Consider the following 18853-nt stretch of genomic DNA (forward strand, 5'->3'; position numbering starts at 1 on the left):
AAAACACTATCTAATGAGAGACAAGTCATTCAGCTCATTTGATTCAAAATCTGGCAAGTTTTTTTTTTTTTTTTTTTTTTTTTGTTGTCTTTTCTTTTTTTTTTTTTTNGCTTAATCAGTTGCTCTCTCAAAAGTTAGATTAGATATCTGTGAAGCCTTACCGGGCCACAAGTGACTTTCAGCCCCAGCCAAAAGGTAGCCAGCCCACTTTCTCAAAGTTTTTCTGTTTAATCACTCAGTATATTATTCACCCATTTTAGAAGCTTTTGCTTTAAAAGAAGCAACGTTGATGGTTTCGTCCATTTCACCGGCAATCCTGAGGAACATGGTTTATTGGGTTTAATTCAACACTTAATGATTAAGCGCCCACTGTATATCCAGTTAGGTGCCGGAGGCCAAAAGAAATAAGAATGTTACAACCCTGTCAATTGAGGAGCCGTATTAGCTAGTTTCTGCCACATTGTTGCATGTCACACAGTCCTACCCTCTCCCTGCTGGTATTATTATAGGCATTTATCTCAGGCTCACAGGTCTGCAGATTGGCTGTAGCTTAGCTGCTGGGCTAGGCTGGACTCCAGTCTTTAAGAAGGTTCCAGTTTGCCCTGTGTGTCATTGTTTTAAAATCTAGGCTCGCAGAGCAACAGCCTGGGTCCTGCTCTTCTGGTAGAAGGCGGAAGTATAAAAGGACTGGTGAAAACTTATTTTACCTCTAAAACCTCAGCCCACCATGACACGGTGTAGCATCTTCCGTTTCTGTGCCCCAGCCAGTCACAGGGCCAAGCCTGAAGTCAGCGGGGCTTGTCAGATGACCCTGCCTTTCTAGTGGGAGGTTCTGCAAAGTCATTTGGCAAAGGGCGAAGCCGTTCCCGTTAGTGGGAGGCAGTGGGTAGTTGGGAAGAGTAAGTCAGTCTCTCACTGGAGAACATTACGAGCTCCCCTCAGGGTCCAGACAGACCCGGCTTTGAATCTGAGGTCAGCTACTTTCTAGTTGCCTGAAACTTTTCCTTGNTTAAATACTTAAGGCCTTCTGTGTGCTGGGCACTGGGGCACCAGCAGGAAAAGTTCCCTCTCCCCTGCATGGAGCTTTTATAGTCCACAGGGGGACACGGTCCATAACAACTAATTTTGTAAACAGTTGTAATTGTTGAGTGCGTGAAGCAGGAGCTTGGTGGCTGTGAGGATGTTTACCAGGCAGCCTGACCTAAGCTAGACTCCCTTGAGAAAGCCAAGTTCTGAAGATGGGAGGGGGTCATGAAGCTGTCTGCAAAGGCCTGGGGCAGGAGACACGCGGTGCTTCTGTGGCACTGCGGGAAAACCAGGGAGGCTGAAGCACTGACATCAGCGAAGATGAGAAGGGGCCCGGGCAGGCGCGAGGGCTGGTCACGCTGGGCCTTTGAGATCAAGTTCACCTTTTCTTGAAACCATCAGCCCACCCGGGTTGAGCGTCCTCTTCAGCACTCACACTGTGCTGCTGGGTTTTTCAGTCCTGGAGGCCAGAAGCCAGGTTTTTATACTTGCATCCTTCCTGCCTTGTAAGCAATAACAGATAATGTACAGAACCCATTAAAGTACTAGCGGATCCGTCAACTTCCTGAAAAGCCCTTGTGAAACTATTTCACCTACCGATTACCCAGACTTAAGGCATTTTCTTTGTATGTTCGGTTTGGTGTAGTGTTTTCATTCAGCAGATATTTACTCATCACCTTACTCCAGGCTGCAGCCACGGGGCTAGTCCTAGGTGAACAAGCTGTGAAGAGAGCTGCCCTGCTGCAAATGCCCTATTCCTGGGGTTGAATTAACGGAGTAGGAAAAAAACCAACCTTTAATCAAGCAAGTAACTATTTGAAATTACTTTTTTTTTTTTTTTTTAAAGACAAGGCAATGTAGGATTGTGAAACCACACCAGAGGTTTTAAAACCCAACTCTGGACATCTGTTTGCAACCCCAATGAGTAACTGGTACTGGACCAGTTCCTTTATCACAAGCAGTCACACAACCTGGTAAAATATATAAAGTGCCTCTCTCCAGGCAGTGGAGTAGTGAAAGACCGTGGTCCTAGACAGAAAGAAGGAATGTTTGTCCCAGCCCACTGCATGGTGGTACTTTCTGGCTCTTGCTAGAGCCCACGGGGAGCTCAAGGAGATGTTCTTGGGTTCAGTGAGCTGAGGAAATGGAGATCGGAATTCAGAGCAGCTAAGGCGGCTGCACTGTGCAGGACAGAGTACCAGATATGCAGCAGCTGAGCAGAGGAGGAGTCTGGACAGCATCTTGAGTCTCTGACCAGCTCAAGCTGTGCATGTTCAGGACATGACTTGGTAAAGCTGGGCAAAAAGCACCACCTTCTCTGCATGGAATGGAGACTTAGAACTCCCCCAAGGCCGGGAGACATGGAGGCCCACCTATGCAGAATGGGGTGCCCCCAATGAGCACCCTGGGCCCTTTGGTGATGCCCAGTAAGGTCAGAGCCTCACATAAAAGCTGAGCCATAGAGCTCCCAAGAGAAAGCAGCAGAGTGCCCACTTGATAGAGATGACTGAGGACCCAGGAAATACCATAAAGGGGAAAATGGGCAGCTTGGACCTCGTCAAAACCTAAAACTTCCAGGAGTGCGTGGGTGGCTCAGTCGGTTAAGTGTCTGACTCTTGATTTTGACTCAAGTCATGATCTCATGGTTTGTGAGATTGAGCCTGAGTCTGACTCTATGCTGAGAGATACTTCTGTCTCCTTCCTGCTCCTCACTCTCTCTGTGTCTGTCTCTCAAAATAAACAAACAAACATAAAAACCCAAAGAACAAAAATACACACAAAACCCCCTAAAACATCTGCTTCTCAAAAGGTGCCATTAGCAGAATGAAAAAGCTGGCCAGAACCAGAAGACACCCACGGTGGGTCTTTGTGGCAGCAGCTGCATCCCAGGATCCACGACAGCCCCTCCCGCTCGGAATACGAGGGCAGACACGCCGATTTTTAAGGGGGCAGAGACGTGTGCAGGTACCGATTTCGTAGTGAAGTTTATAAACGGCCAGTGCACGCACGAAAATGCTCAACTTCCGTAGTCTCAGGGACACGTGAGCTGGAACCACGAGGCTCTGTCACCCTACAGCCACCACGGTGGGTCACGTTAAAACGACCGACAGGGCTGGGTGTCGTCAGGCCGCGGAGCAAGCGGAACCCTAGTCTGCTGCTGAAACAAGCACTTCGGAAATCAGCCCAGCGGGTCCTCCCGAAGCCACGCGCACCTAATTACCCCGGAACCCCACTCGCCGATGTTTCCGTAAAAGAAACATAAACACGTATACGCTAAAACACTTCGGGGAGAATGTCCGTAGCAGCTTTGTTCCTAACAGCCAACACTTAGAAGTAACCCCAGCAGCGTCAGTGAGAGATTGAATAGACACAATGAGGTATTTTCACCTGCTCTTGGTACCTAACAACAAGGCAAACCTCAGAAGCATTATGCTGAGCGAAAGAAGCCCAACACCAACACACGTAGACCGTAGGGAGACCATTCGTATGAGGCTCTAGAATAGGCAAAACGAATCCAGGGTTTAAAAGGTGGTGGCGGGGGCGCCTGGGGGGCTCAGTCGGTTAAGCGTCCGACTGTTATCCCCAGATCGCGAGAACCCCAAAGACCACCAAGGAGCCGATTCCGATGCAAGAACACGAGGGTCTTTATTCAAGCTTGAGCAGGGACTCCAACGCACCCCGACGCAGCGGTGACGGCATGGAGCCCCGAACTCAGGGTCGCGGGGCTTTTATTGCGGTTACAGTGGAATTTGGGGCGTTCCAGCTTGGCAGCCTCCTGATAGGTTGATTTTTGGTACAGGCTGTCTTGTCAGTACCCCATTGGTTCGGCCCATCTGGCCTGACCGCAAACTGCCAACCGGACAGTCTTGGGACACAGGCACCTCTTTTAAACTGACTCTGGCCGTTGCTGTTGCTAGGGAAGTAACTAAGGGCAGGCTGCCGAGTACTTCCTGCGGTTTTTCCTGGGACTGGGTTCGGGCCCAGTTCACCCTCAAGATGGAGGCTTTTTCTAAAATGGAGTCAGTTAGATTTACGTCTCACACGACTTCGGCTCAGGTCATGATCTCACAGTTTGTGGGTTCGAGCCCCACGTCGGGCTCTGTGCTGGCAGCTCAGAGCCTGGAGCTGTTTCAGATTCTGTGTCTCCCTCTCTCTCTGGCCCTCCCCTGCTCTCTCTCTCTCTCTCTTTCTTTCTCTCTCTCTCTCAGAAATAAATAGAACATTTAAAAAAGTTATAAAGAGGGGCACCTGGGTGGCTCAGTCGGTTAAGTGTCCGACTTCGGCTCAGGTCATAATCTCACGGTTCGTGGGTTCGAGTCCTGCATCGGACTCTGTGCTGACAGCTAGCCAGAGCCTGGAGCCTGCTTCTGATTCTGTATCTCCTCCTGTCTCTGACTGCCCCCTGCTCACGCTGTCTCTGTCTCTGTCTCTCTCTCTCTCTCAGAAATAAATACAACATTAAAATTTTTTTTTTTTTAAATTATAAAGAAAAAGAAAACGTGGTTGCGGCAGTGAGGAGTTGTGGGGATTGACCACGACAGGGCACCTGGGCACATTCTGGGGTGATGGAAATGTCCTGTGTCGTGATGGGTAGATGCAGTGGTTAACCCGCAATGTGTTGAAACAGCCATCTGCACGCCTTAAAATCTACGTATTACACTTTCCTGTAACCGATGCTTCACCCTGGCTACACACATGAATCTTGGGGGGAGTTTGAGAAAATACTGATAGTGGGGTCCCCTCGTGGAAATTGCGATGGAGATAATCTGGTGGAAAGTCTGGGCATTAGGAACTTTGAAAACTCTCTGGGTGGTTCTAATGCACGGCCAAGGTTGAAAACTGCTCTGTTGAAACTTGCTGAATTCCGGCCTTAGGCATGTGCATCAAATTGGGGGTGGGGTGGGGTGGTGAGAGGCAGTCCTACGGAGGCTTGCTGGCTGGAATTTTAGCAAGCGGAGAACCGTTTGGGTTAGTAAAGTGGGCGTGGATCGGTATAACTGGAAAGGCCAGAATTGGTGTTGATCAATTATTCTTTGGTGTCATGAACATGCTACCTAAATAAAAACTACCATCTTCTCAAACGCTTTGTCAGTTGTAACACGGCAGTTAAGGTATTGACATTGCTGTGCTCTTTGCCTATTGTTTACACAGTGTCTGGTGGATTCTCGATCTTTAAGGAGAGAATTCCTTAACAAGGCCCAGATACTTGTCCTTGTAGTATTCTCCGCGGCCAATTGGACTTGCTCTGAACCCTCTTTCTGCAGTCCGTTCTGCTTGGTGTCTTTTCCTGCTTGGCTTGCAGCTTTTTTCTTTTTCATTCTTTTAAATGTCGTTGTCTTTGCTACTACTGTCACTTTCTTAAATTGCAGAGGTTAGGTTTAAAGTTTAAGATAAGGAGAAAACAGCTACGGTCACAAAATAGAATTTTCCTTGGTTAAAGGACCCACTTCTTCTGCTCCCTGAGCTGTTTCTCCAGTAGGTGACGGGTTTTGGCAAATGAGTGAGAAAGCTGATGTTTTCACACTCTTCCCTGTGGCCGGCGCTGTGCAGGGGGTTAAGGCTGTAGTTGGTGACTCTATAGCGCTTTCTCTTCTGCGGACAGTTAATGTCCCTGGCTTCATTGACAGCCATATGTGACTCACTGTTAATCTGCCAAGACACTGGGGGGCCAGCAGGGGACCAAGAGTAAACTCCAGAGCTGGCCTAAAGCCCCTGCGGAAACTCCTCCGAGTCCCCAACGCCCGAGGAGAACGCAGGCCACCAGGCAGCTTCTTCAGACAAGGAATGGAGCTTCACTTCGGCGCCGCACTCCGTGGCAGCTCAGCCCCCACCTTGTCCCCCTCAAACAAACACCAGCACACTCCTAAGTGAGATTTTCTCATTGTAGGTTAGCAAGTACAGTTTTTGGTTTACAGAGGTTCTTTAAAAGTGCATATACCCCTAGGAAGATTAAGACAAGACTATCAGTCATTGTAAGCTTACATAAATTTATTAAATCAAATGTTTTTTGTTATAATATCCAACTTGGAGATGGTATGCACTAAGGAAACCAGCAGCAGGGTGGGGGGCAATTTGGGAACAAGTAGGGAGACACAACTCAGCTGGGCAGAGGGGACTGGGGCAGGCACAGAGCATTTTTGGTAGAGGTTCCTGGCCTCAGCTTATAGGAGAAATTCAAAGGCATGGTTTTCTTCAATGTCATCCTTGGCTCAGATGGACGTGCCTCCCTCCTCTGGAACTGAGACCCGTATGTCTGCCTGCTGCTTCATCCAGGCTCAGGGACCCTGGGGCGACAGGACAAGATAGTCTAGGATGTAGAGGTGAAGAAGGTGCAGGGCACGGGTGGCAAAAGGAACAAGCAATGCGATCATGCAGAGAGAGAACTTTCTGGTTGCAGCTGACCACACTTATGTGTTCCTAGCTATGGGGAGACACGGGCGCTAAGATATCCCCTGTATGTTTGCTTCAGACATCCATATATCCGGGTCTTTCCCTAGAATGCCAGAGGGTTCAACATGAGCATCCCCATGCCTGGGCACCCAGTGAACTTCTCCAGTGTGACCCTGGAGCAGGCCCGCAAAGATGTGGAGCAGCTGGAGCAGCTCATCGAAAGCCATGACGTCGTGTTCCTGCTGATGGACACCAGGGAGAGCCGGTGGCTCCCTGCCGTCATTGCCGCGAGCAAGAGAAAGGTAGAGTGCGGGTGCCGGGCAGCTCAGTCGGTTAGGAGCGGCCGACTTCAGCTCAGGTCATGATCTCGCAGTTCGTGGGTTCGAGCCCCGTGTCGAGCTCTGTGCTGACAGCTGGGAGCCTGGAGCCTTCTTTGAATTCTGTGTCTCCCTCTCTCTCTGCCCCTCCCCAACTCATGCTCTGTCTCTCTCTGTCTCAAAAATAAATGAACATTAAAAAAAATTAAAAAAAAAAAAGAAAAGAAAGGTAGAGTGTGGGGGTCCTGGGCTCTTGTGTCCGGTTGAGACTTCATGTACCATCACCCTGGAGGGAGAAGCGTCCTCTGTCTGCCTTCCCTCCAGAAGAGAGATGTGCTGTGTGTGGCCTAGGGACATGGTGACAAAGGGCTTCCACTGGTACATGCGGTCTTTGCCTCACAAGCCACCATCTGGTGTAATAGTTATTCTTTACTATTTAATTTTCATAGAAACCTTTTAAGATACTGTATCTCAGAGGGTTATTCTACTTACATTAAAACATAAGCTCAAGAGGACAAAGATTGTCATTTACCATTTGGTCAGTGACACCTTCAAGGGCCAACAGCAGTGACTGGCTAAATAAATCCTAGTGCATTAATGTGCTGGAGTAATATGCAGCCATGCACAACATGTTTTCAAAAAGGTTAATAACATGGAAAATACCACATTATGTTAAATAAGCAAGATACGATATTGTATATATTTAAGATAAATTGTTTATATCTGTAAACACATAAACATTTGAATCTGTTTCGGCGAGGAGACGAGGAGGTGGGGAGGGGAGGCAAGAAGGGAGAAGGGGTAGGAAGGAAAGAGACAAAGGGAGAAAACAACAAGAAGAAATTCCCCAAATTATTTGTAATAAGTGTTTGAGCCATGAGATGGTGAATTATTTTTGTGGATTTTTTTCCCCTGTTGTTGTTTCCTTTCTTTTCCAGCTTTCTTTATAACCAGGAATTTGGGAGAATAAGTTACAAGTAAGAGAAGTTCTTCTAGTGTAAATGAGAAAACAGTTGTCCATAAAAATCTGTGTGAAGGTTGAATTGTGTAGTGTGCGAATTATATCACCATGAAGCTATTATAAAAAAAAAAAATCTATGTAGGTGTGTCAATCGCATAATGGCGGAAAGAAAGAGGTTGAGAGCTCTCTAGACTTGGATTTATACATTTACCTCTTACCAGCTAAGTGACGGAGGGCATGTTAAAGAAGTAACTGCTCTTTTAGCCTCCTCAGCTGCAAATAGGAAATGTGCGCTGGGAGTTTTAAATGAAACCAAATGAGATAATTATTGTTAATTACTGGTCAAGTGTTTTGCACTTAATAAACCCTCAGTGTTGCGTAGCTTTTACTAACACTGGCTTCTAGACTCTAATTATACTCAGATGCAACTACTTATAAAATGCATTTTAAAAGTTGACCAAATATGAAATTAGCCACGGTTTAAAGTAGAAGTGTCTCTTAACTCCAGCCTTTTGAAACCCACAGCTGGTCATCAATGCTGCCTTGGGATTTGACACATTTGTTGTCATGAGGCACGGCTTGAAGAAACCGAAGCAGCAGGGAGCCGGGGACTTGTGTCCTGGGCACCATGTGGCACCTGCCGACCTCCTGGGCTCCTCGCTCTTTGCCAACATCCCTGGCTACAAACTTGGCTGCTATTTCTGCAATGATGTGGTGGCCCCAGGAGATGTAAGTGGATTTCTCTGTGCTTCCAAATATTGCCTACAACTGTCTCGTCCACTGGGGCAAAGAGGCCCAACTCTCTTTTATGACTATTTGAATAGTCATAAATAGTTAAATGTCTTTTAACAAAGGGAAGAATTCTCCAATGGGGGTGACATCATCCCACTCTGAGCCTTGATTGGCGTCATCAGCTGTGCCCAGCTCTTCCTTGTTCACCAACATAAACGCAGCGACCAGCCATTTTCGTAGAAAGCTCAGCCGGGAAACTGTAGGACAGACTGGTCCCTGGCAGCTCTCAGCACCGTCTCCTTTGAAGAGAGCATTAAGTGAGGGGTCCGAAGACCCACATTCCAACCCAGGCTTTGACGCTGCCTCGCGGGGTGATTCCAAATAAGGCTCTGACGCTTTCTGTGCTTCTGCAGAATGGGGCTGTGCCCTTTAGAAGGTTGTCGGATTTAGTAAGTGAAAATATACAGGGGTCCCAGTTAACTTGGAATTTCAGGTAAAAATATTTTAATATAAATTTGTCCCATGCTCATACTAAAAAATTATTTGTTGTCTATCTGAAGTTCCAGTTTATTTGGGCATCTTGTATTTTATCTGCCAACCCCAGTAGGAGAGGGAAGAGTACTTTTCCCTGACCACTCATATTGTGAGGTGAGCCAAAAGTGAAAGTGCTCTGAACAGTAAGCAGCACACGGTTCAAAGGTAAGATTCTGCGGTGTTAGGGCCCCACACAAGGCACAGTCTGTGGGAATGATCTCCTATCAGAACAATCGTTTCTTTTTTTCTTTTTCTTAAATAGTTTATTGTCAAGTTGGTTTCCATATAACACCCAGTGATCATCCCCACAAGTGCCCTCCTCCATGCCCATCACCCCCCTTCCCCTCCCCCGCCCCCCCATCAGCCCTCAGTTTGTTCTCAGTGTTCAAGAGTCTCTCATGGTTTGCCTCCCTCCCTCTCCCCAACTATTTTTCCCCTTCTCCTCCCGCATGGTCCTCTGTTAAGTTCCTCCTAAACCACCTATATGTGCAAACATATGGTATTTGTCCTTCTCTGCCTGACTTATTTCGCTCAGCATAACACCCTCAAGGTCCATCCATGTTGCTACACATGGCCAGATTTCATTCTTTCTCATTGCCATGTAGTATTCCATCGTATAGATAAACCACATCTTCCTGATTCATTCATCCGTTGATGGACACTTAGGCTCTTTCCATGATTTGGCTATTGTTGAAAGTGCTGCTGTGAACATTGGGGTCCATGTGCCCCTATGCATCAGCACTCCTGGATCCCTTGGGTAAATTCCTAGCAGTGCTACTGCTGAGTCATAGGGGAGTTCTATCGTTAATTTTTTAAAAATTGTTTTTAATGTTTTATTTATTTCTGAGAGAGGGAGAGAGACAGTGCGAGCAGGGGAGGGTCAGAGAGAGAGGGAGACACAGAATCTGAAGCAGGTTCCAGGCTCCAAGCTAGCTGTCAGCACAGAACCCGATGCAGGGCCCAATCCCACGAACTGTGAGACCATGACCTGAGCCAAAGTTGGACGCCTAACCGACTGAGCCACCCAGGTGCCCCTATTGTTAATTTTTTGAGGAACCTCCACGCTGTTTTCCAGCGGGGCTGCACCAGTTTACATTCCCACCAACAGTGTAGGAGGGTGCCCAATTCTCCCCATCCTCACCAGCATCTGTAGTCTCCTGATTCAGAACAATCGTTTCCAATGAAACAGAGCATAGGTGTTCCTCCCCCTCTTCATCTGCCCCTTCTTTTAAAATTTGGTCCTGAATAACTCCTACCACTTTTGGATGACTGGTTTTTGTGGCCTCCCAGTGTAAAGAAAAAAAAAAAAAGATATTCTTCATGTGAAGAAGGCTGACTTTATGATCTTCAGGATTTATAGGTCCATGGGAGTAAAGTCATATCTGTTCGTGAGGTGAAAATTTCAGAGTCAAAACTATCCCTAACAACCTCTTAATTTGCCTAAAGAATTTCTTTGGTTGCACTAATGAAAGCTTGTGTTTGGAGGCACGTTGTAGCAAAAACACTTGTATTTCAGCCCAGGGATCAGAGTCAGAGGGACACGATGCCCACACTGAGAGAGACCCACAGGAACTGAGGGCTGCAAGAAAGGCACATTGTTGTCCCAGTTCACAGGCGCTCTGGGGCATTGGCTCAGGTCGAGTGTCAGGGCAGAGTCACTTGTACTGTTCAAATGATTATTCCTCTTCGCGTCTCTGTTCCTCAGCTATCAAGCACAGTAGGACTGACTTTGAAGCCGTTGAAAGAGCACATGGTGCAACTCCATATATGAGGCAGTTAGATCCCTCATCTTTAATTATTCATAACCATTACTCCTTTTTAGCATATTACCTCATGTAGTTACTGAAGTTGTGTACTTTGTTTTTCTTGGTACTTACAAGAGATGATGTTATTGGAGGCTGGATGTTCTGTGCTCGCAGTGAGTGAGTGTCTGGTTATGTTGCATAGCTTTATCTTGGAGGAGTTTCATGCTTGAAACAGCAAGAGCTGAGTGGACTAGAACTCTGAGCACATACCAATGATTCTTTTCCTGTAGTCGACCCGAGACCGGACCCTGGACCAGCAGTGCACTGTGAGTCGCCCAGGACTGGCCATGATTGCAGGAGCCCTGGCAGTGGAGTTGATGGTCTCTGTGTTGCAGCATCCAGAAGGGTGAGTTTACTGTTTAGAGACAGTTATTTCAACAAAGAAAGCCTTCATGTCTCCCTTGGCATTTTCTCAGCGTGGCTCTTCTGAGAATTGTTGCTCTTTCTGTCCTCACAAACACAAGGCTGAAAAACCTGGTCTGATTCTGTGGCCGGTGGGGGGGTGGGGAGGAGCTTGTCACATGATCTTTGGGGCTACATCTCTGCATCCTTCTGGAATCCGACTCTCCTGGAGTTATTTGGTAACTGATGATAAGGAAGAATAAATGTTTTGGTGAGGGCCTTCGGGGCCATCACGCTTCTTTCTGTTAGTAGATTTTAATCTTCTTAGCCCTGAATGTTTTGTGAGGCAATGCATGAGTCCCATGTGACAGAAATTGCATTGGGCTGTATGTGACGTGGCCAAATGGGACTTGATTTTGCTTATGCAGCAAGAAGTCTAGAGGCAGACAGTCCGTGGCTGCTACAGTGGCTTTTGTTATGTCATGGACTCAAGTTCCTTCTTATCATTCACTCAGCCGCCCTTAGCTCTCTTCCTTATGCTTGTCCCCTGTGGCCTCCAGATGACTGCTTCACTTCCAGTGTTGCTTCTGTGTTAAAGTGAGGAATGCGTGTTAACTCAGCTGAGGGGTCCCCCTTTTTAAAGAGCTTTCCTGCATTGGGTTGGAAGAATAAATATTGTTAAGATGTCATTACAACCCAAAGCAGTCTACACCTTCAATGCAATCCCAATTGAAATGGCACCAGCATTCTTCTAAAAACTAGAACAAGCTATTCTAAAATTTGTATGGAACCACAAAAGACCCTGAATAGCCAAAGTAATATTGAAGAAGAAAACCAAAACAGGAGGCATCACCATCTCAGACTTTAGCCTCTACTACAAAGCTGTCGTCATCAAGACAGTATGGTACTGGCACAAAAACAGACACATAGACCAATGTAATAGAATAGAGAACTCAGAACTGGACCCAAAAATNTAAAAAAAATAAAGAGCTTTCCTGGAAGATTCGCCTATTAATTCTAACCCCTGTATCACACAGCCACCCTTCACTGCAGGGAAGACTGACAAATAAAGTTGTTTTGTTTGGGCATATTACCTCTCCAGAAAAAAAGCTGTGATAACATAGACATGGAGAAAGGGGTGTTGGGAAGGCAACTAGCAGTGTCTGCACATTCATTTTTTATTATTATGCATAGATTTTAAACCCCAGGAGAGATTGTTATATAGTTGGTATTCATCATGTTTGACTAACATTTTCCTTTTTTATTACTCTTCATCTCCTTCTGTATCTTTGAGTTTCCGGCCAAGGGTATTTATTCTATTGCCAGAAGAATGCCCTTTATTGTTTCCTTTAGGAATGCTAATAACAAGATACTTCAATTTTCATCAGTCCAAAAATGTCTTTATCTTCATACTTGGAAGACATTTTTGCTGGGTATAGAATTCTAGATTGGTGATACTTTTCCTTTAGCGGATTGAGAGTATAATCCTAGTGTCTCTGGCTGCTTTTATTATTGTTGAGAAGTTGGGTGTTTATCTCCCTGCTGCTCTTTTGATATAGTTTGTTCTCTCCCTCTATCCCTGCCCTTAGTTGCTTTTAAGGTTTTCTCAATGCCTTTGGTCTTCAGAAGTTGGATGTATTTATTCCAGTTGTGTTCTCTAGTGCTTCTTGGATGCATGGCTCGATGCTTTTCATTTGTCATGCAAAATTCTCAGCCATTGTCTCTGTAAGATACGGCTTCTGTCCCCTTTCTGTTTTCTTTCCTTTTGAGCCTTTGGTTACGTGTCCAAATCAACCTATGCCCTTTTCTGTATTTTCCAGGACTTTGTCTTTCCTGGCTTTAGTCTGCCTATTTGCTTTTGGCTCATCTTCCCAGTTTGCTAATTCTTATTTCTTCTATATCTAATGTATGTCAGGCCATCCACTGAGTTTTTTATTTAATTATTTTATGTTTCAGTTTTAAAATTCCCATTTGATCTTATTTTATATTTCCTGATCTCTGCTAAAATTGTGACTTTGATCTTTTCATTACTTGAAAACATTTAATTATGTTTTTCTTTTTAAGTCCTTAATCAGATGCCTCCACTATCTGGGTCTCCTGTAAGTCTGTGCCTCTTGTCTATTGGCTTTGGGGTTGTCTGTTTTTGGCTTTTGGTTATGTATCATCTCCTCCAGTACCTGATATTTTTTCTTTTATTTTTTTTTAAACAAAACTTTTGTATTATGGTGAATTCAAACATCCATGAAAGAAAAAACATATAGAAAATAATAAACCCCATTGTATATACCACCCAGCCTCAACAGTTTCCAATGTATGTCCAGGCATCATTTACTTACACACCTGTCCACATGCTCCCACTGGCTTGTTTTAAAGCAAATCCAAGACATAGCATTTCATTCATTAAAATGTATGTTTTTAGTATGTATCCCTACTATTTTACATATAAAGACGAAAGTAATTCCTTCATATTACCTTATATCCAATTAGCTTTTAATTTACCTCAGTTTTTCGAATCTGCTTGCTGCTGCTGCTGCTGGTGGTGGTGGTGGTGGTCATGATTATTATTATTATTATTCTGCTTGGTTATTTTTGAATGATTACTGGATATTTTATATGAAAAATTACAGAGATGATGTGATTTACATTTCCTTCTGGCAAACTGCTGGGCAAAGTGGATTAGTAGTGCTAGAACTAGAATTAGGTCTCCTCCATTTCTGATTCATTCTGATCCCTAGGATGTAGACCACCTTGGTCCCAGCCCAAAGCCTGACATGTTTTCCATAATTCCTCCTTATCGTCAGACCTCAAGCGCTAGTGTTGCCTTCTGGTCCATTTGTCTGTCGGTATAACTTCAGCCTCTGATCCTATAGCCACTTCTTTTGAAGGTTGGCAATCACTTCATGACAGGAAGCCCCCCTTGCAAATGCCTTGTTGACCTCTGCGGGCCTCTCTCATCTCACACATCTCGGCTCTGCTGTCCTTCCCGCCCTGGTAGCTACCATGCTTCCTTGCCATGTCTAGTTTTCAGTTTGTTTTCAGTGGAGGGTTGGTTGTGATAAACTGGTCTACCAATGCCATACCAATTTTTTTTAAATGTCATTTTTAAATTTATTAAGCACTTATAGTGTACTAAGCTTGCATGTGAGCATAGAGAAATGAGCAGGCTGGTGTGTTTTGTTTCAACTTGACCTTGGCTTTTTAGTAGTTTGTTTACTATACTGTGTATATGTTATATTAAAGATATAAAACTTGGCCCAGTTATGATCTGCCCCAAGCAAGAAGACCTTGCTTTATGACCTACAAACAGAAGATTCATCTTGTAATAAATAGAAGTCAGACAACATTAAATTAACTTAAAAAATAGGATCAGTAGTTTTTTTAAGGTTTATTTAGTTTTGAGAGAGAGAGAGAAAGAGAGAATGGGGGAGGGGCAGAGAGAGAGGGAGACACAGAATCTGAAACAGGCTCCAGATGGCTCTGAGCTGTCAGCAGAGAGCCTGACATGGGCCTTGAACTCAGGAACCATGAGATCATGACCTGAGCCGAAGTCAGACCCTTAACCAACTGAGCCACCCAGGTGCCTCAAGTCAGTAATTTTAAGAAGGGAAGAAAGGAAAGAAAAGACGAGAAAGGGTGGGGGGGAAAGAAAAGGAAAGGAAACAAAGCAAAAAGAAAATAAATGATTAAACAGTAGAACATTCTCTCAGTAACTGTCTAAGGCCCTGCTGCTGAGGGTCAGCGAGTGAAGGCTCGCTGAAGTCAGAAAGATGTTCACACCTGCCTCTCTGACAAATACACTGTCATTTATGTTTGTCAGATACTCATATAGTGCTTGCCTCGTTCTAGGTGCCATTCCAGTCGCTTTGCAGAAGGAACTGACTTAATCCTTATAGCAAACCTATTAGGAAAGCACTGTTACCTGTCCCATTTTTGATGGGAAAATTGAGGCACAGGGAGGTTAAGTTGGTGGCACTCACATAGCTGGTAAGTGGTAAAACTGGCCTTTCACTCAACCAGTTTGGCTCCAAACTCTGTTTTTAATCACCCTGCTACATTGTTTGTAACACAGGCAGGAAGGAATTGAATTTTCAAAAGATTTGTTTTTCCAATTCTCAGAAATTAACTTGAATATTCTATTTATTTTATGACTCGAGTTTTTTTTTTCTATGACTCGAGTTTTTTGTTTTTTTCTTACCAGTCGTAAAGGTGACCTCTGTACAGTGTTGGCAGCTTATGTAGCTAGTCTGAGTACAACAGAGTTAAATGAAAATAAGCAACTTTTTTTTTTTTTTACTTCCACCCTTCTCTGTCATGCCCTTGGGCTACCCCTGCCTTCTAAGTGTCGTGTGGCCTCCTGACAGGGCATATCTGGGACAAAATCTTGAAAAGACAGGGCGCCTGGGTAGCTCAGTCGGTTGAGCGTCCGACTTCGGCTCACGTCATGATCTCGCAGTCAGTGGGTTCGAGCCCCGCGTCGGGCTCTGTGCTGACAGCTCGGAGTCGGGACCCTCCCTCAGATTCTGTGTCTCTCTGTCTGCCCCTCCCTGCTCACGCTCTGTCTCTCTCAAAAATAAGTGAACATTAAAAAAAAAAAAAAAGATCTTGGAGAGATGATTCCACGATTCCCTGACGCGGACCCCTCTGTGTGGTGTTCACCCTGGTTGTAGGCCAGAACAGGGTCCTATGTCCCGTGTCTTCTGTATCGTATGGAAGCATCTCACTGTCCTTCCGGAAGGAGTGCATTGGTTCTCCCGCCCATTTAGTCCCTCACTGTTCTGTCTCCTTCCTCCACAGCAGCATTCACATCACCTCAAGAAGGTAAGGTGGGAAATTTTCCATTTCAGAATTTCGGTACCAAAAGGTGCCGTGGTTTTTTATAAGACTATCTCAGAGTAAGGGACTTAATCTTAATCGGCTTATCATATGCCAGGCATTGCACTGGGCAGTTTATCCAACTTATTCCTAATTTAGTCCTCATAACGGTCTCGTTCTATTTTATAGTTAGTGTAGTTATGGGCCCAGAGCACAGAGAGGTTAAGCAGCTTGTCTGTGGTCACAAGCTCTGCCTTTCTGACTCCAAACTTCAGGCTTTTTTATTTCCCTCTCCCCTCTTCTTCCTCCTTCCCTCTAACAGAAATTAGGTTTTTGTTGGCTTGTGCTGCCTAGGAAAGGGCATTTTGGGTTATCCTTATAAATCTTACACCCACCTCCTCTCTTCTCCATGGCCAGATCGTCGTCACAGGTATGAAACATAAACTTTCACTAAACGGGCAGCTCTAACTGTTGTCTTTTCTCAGGGGCTATGCCATTGCCAGCAGCAGTGATGACCGCATGAATGAGCCGCCAACCTCCCTTGGCCTTGTGCCCCACCAGGTGAGTGATTTGGAAATGAAGTCATAATTCTGGCCCTAGCCACAGAGGGAATGCCTTTGGGTCACTTTGTCATGTCACCGGCTCGGCCCACCGCTTTTCCTCCCTCTTCCTCCTCCAGCGGCTGTGGAGTTTCAGTGGGTGCTCTTTAAGACCACCCATGAGGTATCCCATCCTGTGGGATGGCGATGAGAATTCACCAACAAGCAGCATCACCCAGAGTCGTTGGTGCATTTAGCATGTTGACCAAAGGTCGTGATCATAATGGAGAAGCAAGGACCGACTTTGGAAGTGGCCCGATGGCAGTTTGGATCCCAACCCTGCAGTTACTAAGACGGCCTTCCTTGGCCAAATCCCCAACGTTGTCTGGGCCCCAGTTTTCCCACGTATGAAATGGAGACAGTCATGCCGACCTCATGTGGTCGTTGCAGAGACCAGAGGTGACCCGCGCCGAGGGCTCAGCAGTGGCGCCTGGCATGTCACAGGCCTCAGTGAAGGGCGCTTGCTACTTTGGTGGCTGTGGTTTCTCACTGTTATTGACTCCCTAGCTACATGAAAAGCCTTGTGGGTGTGCATGGGAAGTGTCAAAAAATAGGGTTTCTGTTCAGGAAAAGAATCTGAAGCATCATGAAAGGAGATGCATCGTATGGAGAGGGAAAGAGACAGAAAGTAGTGGAATGGAAACTCAAATTCATGTTGCCTCTTCAGCAGTTTCTGTGACCGTGTTTTTGGAGGAATGAAGGCGTTTTCCAATCTCACTTTTTGGAAGTCGTTTCTCTAGGTGCCATGTGTGTATTTCAGTGGGTCCCCCGAGAAGGGGTGACGGCATCCACAGCCATCAGGGGTCTCACACGGTCTCACGGTCGTGAGGACAAGCGCATGGCTGAGGGCGAGAGCAGCCCACGCCCGCCTCAGCCTGTCTCCCCACCCCTGCCTCCTGTCCTCCAGGACAACCCTGTCATTTTCCGGTTGAGGATTTGAATCAGAAGAGAGGACGTAATTTGCCCACAGTCACAGAGACAGGTAGCGGGTGAGCCAAACCCCAAACCTAAACTTGCACTTCTACCGGGGTTCTTCGTGAGGGTTCTTCCTCGGCCTGCCCGACGGGAGTGTTGCCTTCAGGTCGCTACTCCAGCCTAAGTCGCCCATCAGACACCTTGTCTTAGGTCAGTGACCTCCCCGAGCTTCAGTTTCCATATCAGTAGAAGCAAGTGCCTCACCTCATGTCCAGGATTTTGTCTGTGATGGGGCTTTGTAAGCCCTCAAACAGTGCAAGTGTGGCATTTCCAGTCTGCCTCGCACAAGGCGGCATTTCCTTGACAGGAATGTGTTAATCTTTCTAGAGAAACATTTTGGGCGGGACCCGAATGTAATAACCTTCCATCTTAATAAAGAAGCTTCCCTCCAGAGCTGACCTCTACTCTTGATGCTCTTGAATCTCCTTCAGATCCCCGCCCACTTCCCCTCTTCACACGTCTCTAGTTCCTTTCTTCTGACCTTGAGATGTGCCTTCGTCTCCTTTACAGATTTCATTATGAGAAGGTCCTTAATTAAATTTTCAGTCATGCCCCTGCACTTCTTTCCTTCTTTAAGTCCTTTATGTTAAATCACGGAGGTTGTAGTTTTCTCAGTGCTGAGGCCAGAGGGCAAAACAGCTCCTTTATTGAAGGGGTCCAGCGTCAAAATGCATGTGCCCGTGTTTTTAAAGTACTATGGCAACTAATCCCTCTCAGTGTCATTTACCCCCATTGAGCCTCACAATTGTTTGTCATTCACCAACTCTTCTAGTTCTTTCTCCTCGTTTTCAAACGTCTGGAGGATTATTTTGGTTGTTGGCCATCTCTTCATTTGTTCTTTTCAAAGGCTGAAGAATAACCCAGCCATATATGGGAAAAGCCCAGTGCTTGTCTGTGATTAGTTGCTTACATTATTTCAAGTTTCAAGCCTTTATTTTTAGCTACTATCTAAAAAAGACAGTGGAGAAAGAACTTTAAAATTAATTGGGGGTGTGTGGTTCCTATTTATAGGCTTTAAATTTCTTCTTCTTCTTCTTCTTTTTTTTTTTTTTTAGTGGAGTAAGTCCGTTTATGCAACTGTTTTGATTAGGAGAACATCGTTTCCACAAAAACACCGGGCTGTGTTGCAATGCCCTGCCGCACACTCAGCGCTTCCCTCCTCCTTTTCCTGGCTCTCCACATTTCCCCTTGGACGGGAACTTGGTAAACCCCTTCTGTGTGCTTCACTTACAAAGAACAACCCATGAGTTCCCTGGGCTCCTTCTTCTGTCCCCCCAAAGGAAAGCGTGTGTTAATTGGCCCCTGCGGAAGGAGCTATAGTAGAAAAGTGATAGCCCTTGGAGAGGAATCACAAGGTCC

General features: G+C 45.8%; 1 protein-coding gene across 5 annotated transcripts in view; it reads left to right on the top strand.

The window, feature by feature from the left end:
* The window catches only part of ATG7 (autophagy related 7), a 239614-nt gene that overhangs the window by 52131 nt on the left and 168630 nt on the right, over nucleotides 1-18853 (top strand). For 4 of the 5 annotated variants that reach the window (XM_077751556.1, XM_077751557.1, XM_077751555.1 and 1 more), the window contains 4 exons: nucleotides 6525-6719; nucleotides 8221-8424; nucleotides 10997-11112; nucleotides 16406-16481. In XM_077751556.1, the coding sequence (XP_077607682.1) occupies nucleotides 6525-6719; nucleotides 8221-8424; nucleotides 10997-11112; nucleotides 16406-16481 (591 nt within the window). The remainder of the gene's footprint in view (nucleotides 1-6524; nucleotides 6720-8220; nucleotides 8425-10996; nucleotides 11113-16405; nucleotides 16482-18853) is intronic. The other variant, XM_077751560.1, reaches the window with a different exon arrangement.

This window comes from Crocuta crocuta, unplaced genomic scaffold (genome assembly GCF_008692635.1).
Source record: "Crocuta crocuta isolate KB4526 unplaced genomic scaffold, BGI_CrCroc_1.0 scaffold69, whole genome shotgun sequence".
NCBI classification, from domain to species: Eukaryota; Metazoa; Chordata; class Mammalia; order Carnivora; family Hyaenidae; genus Crocuta; species Crocuta crocuta.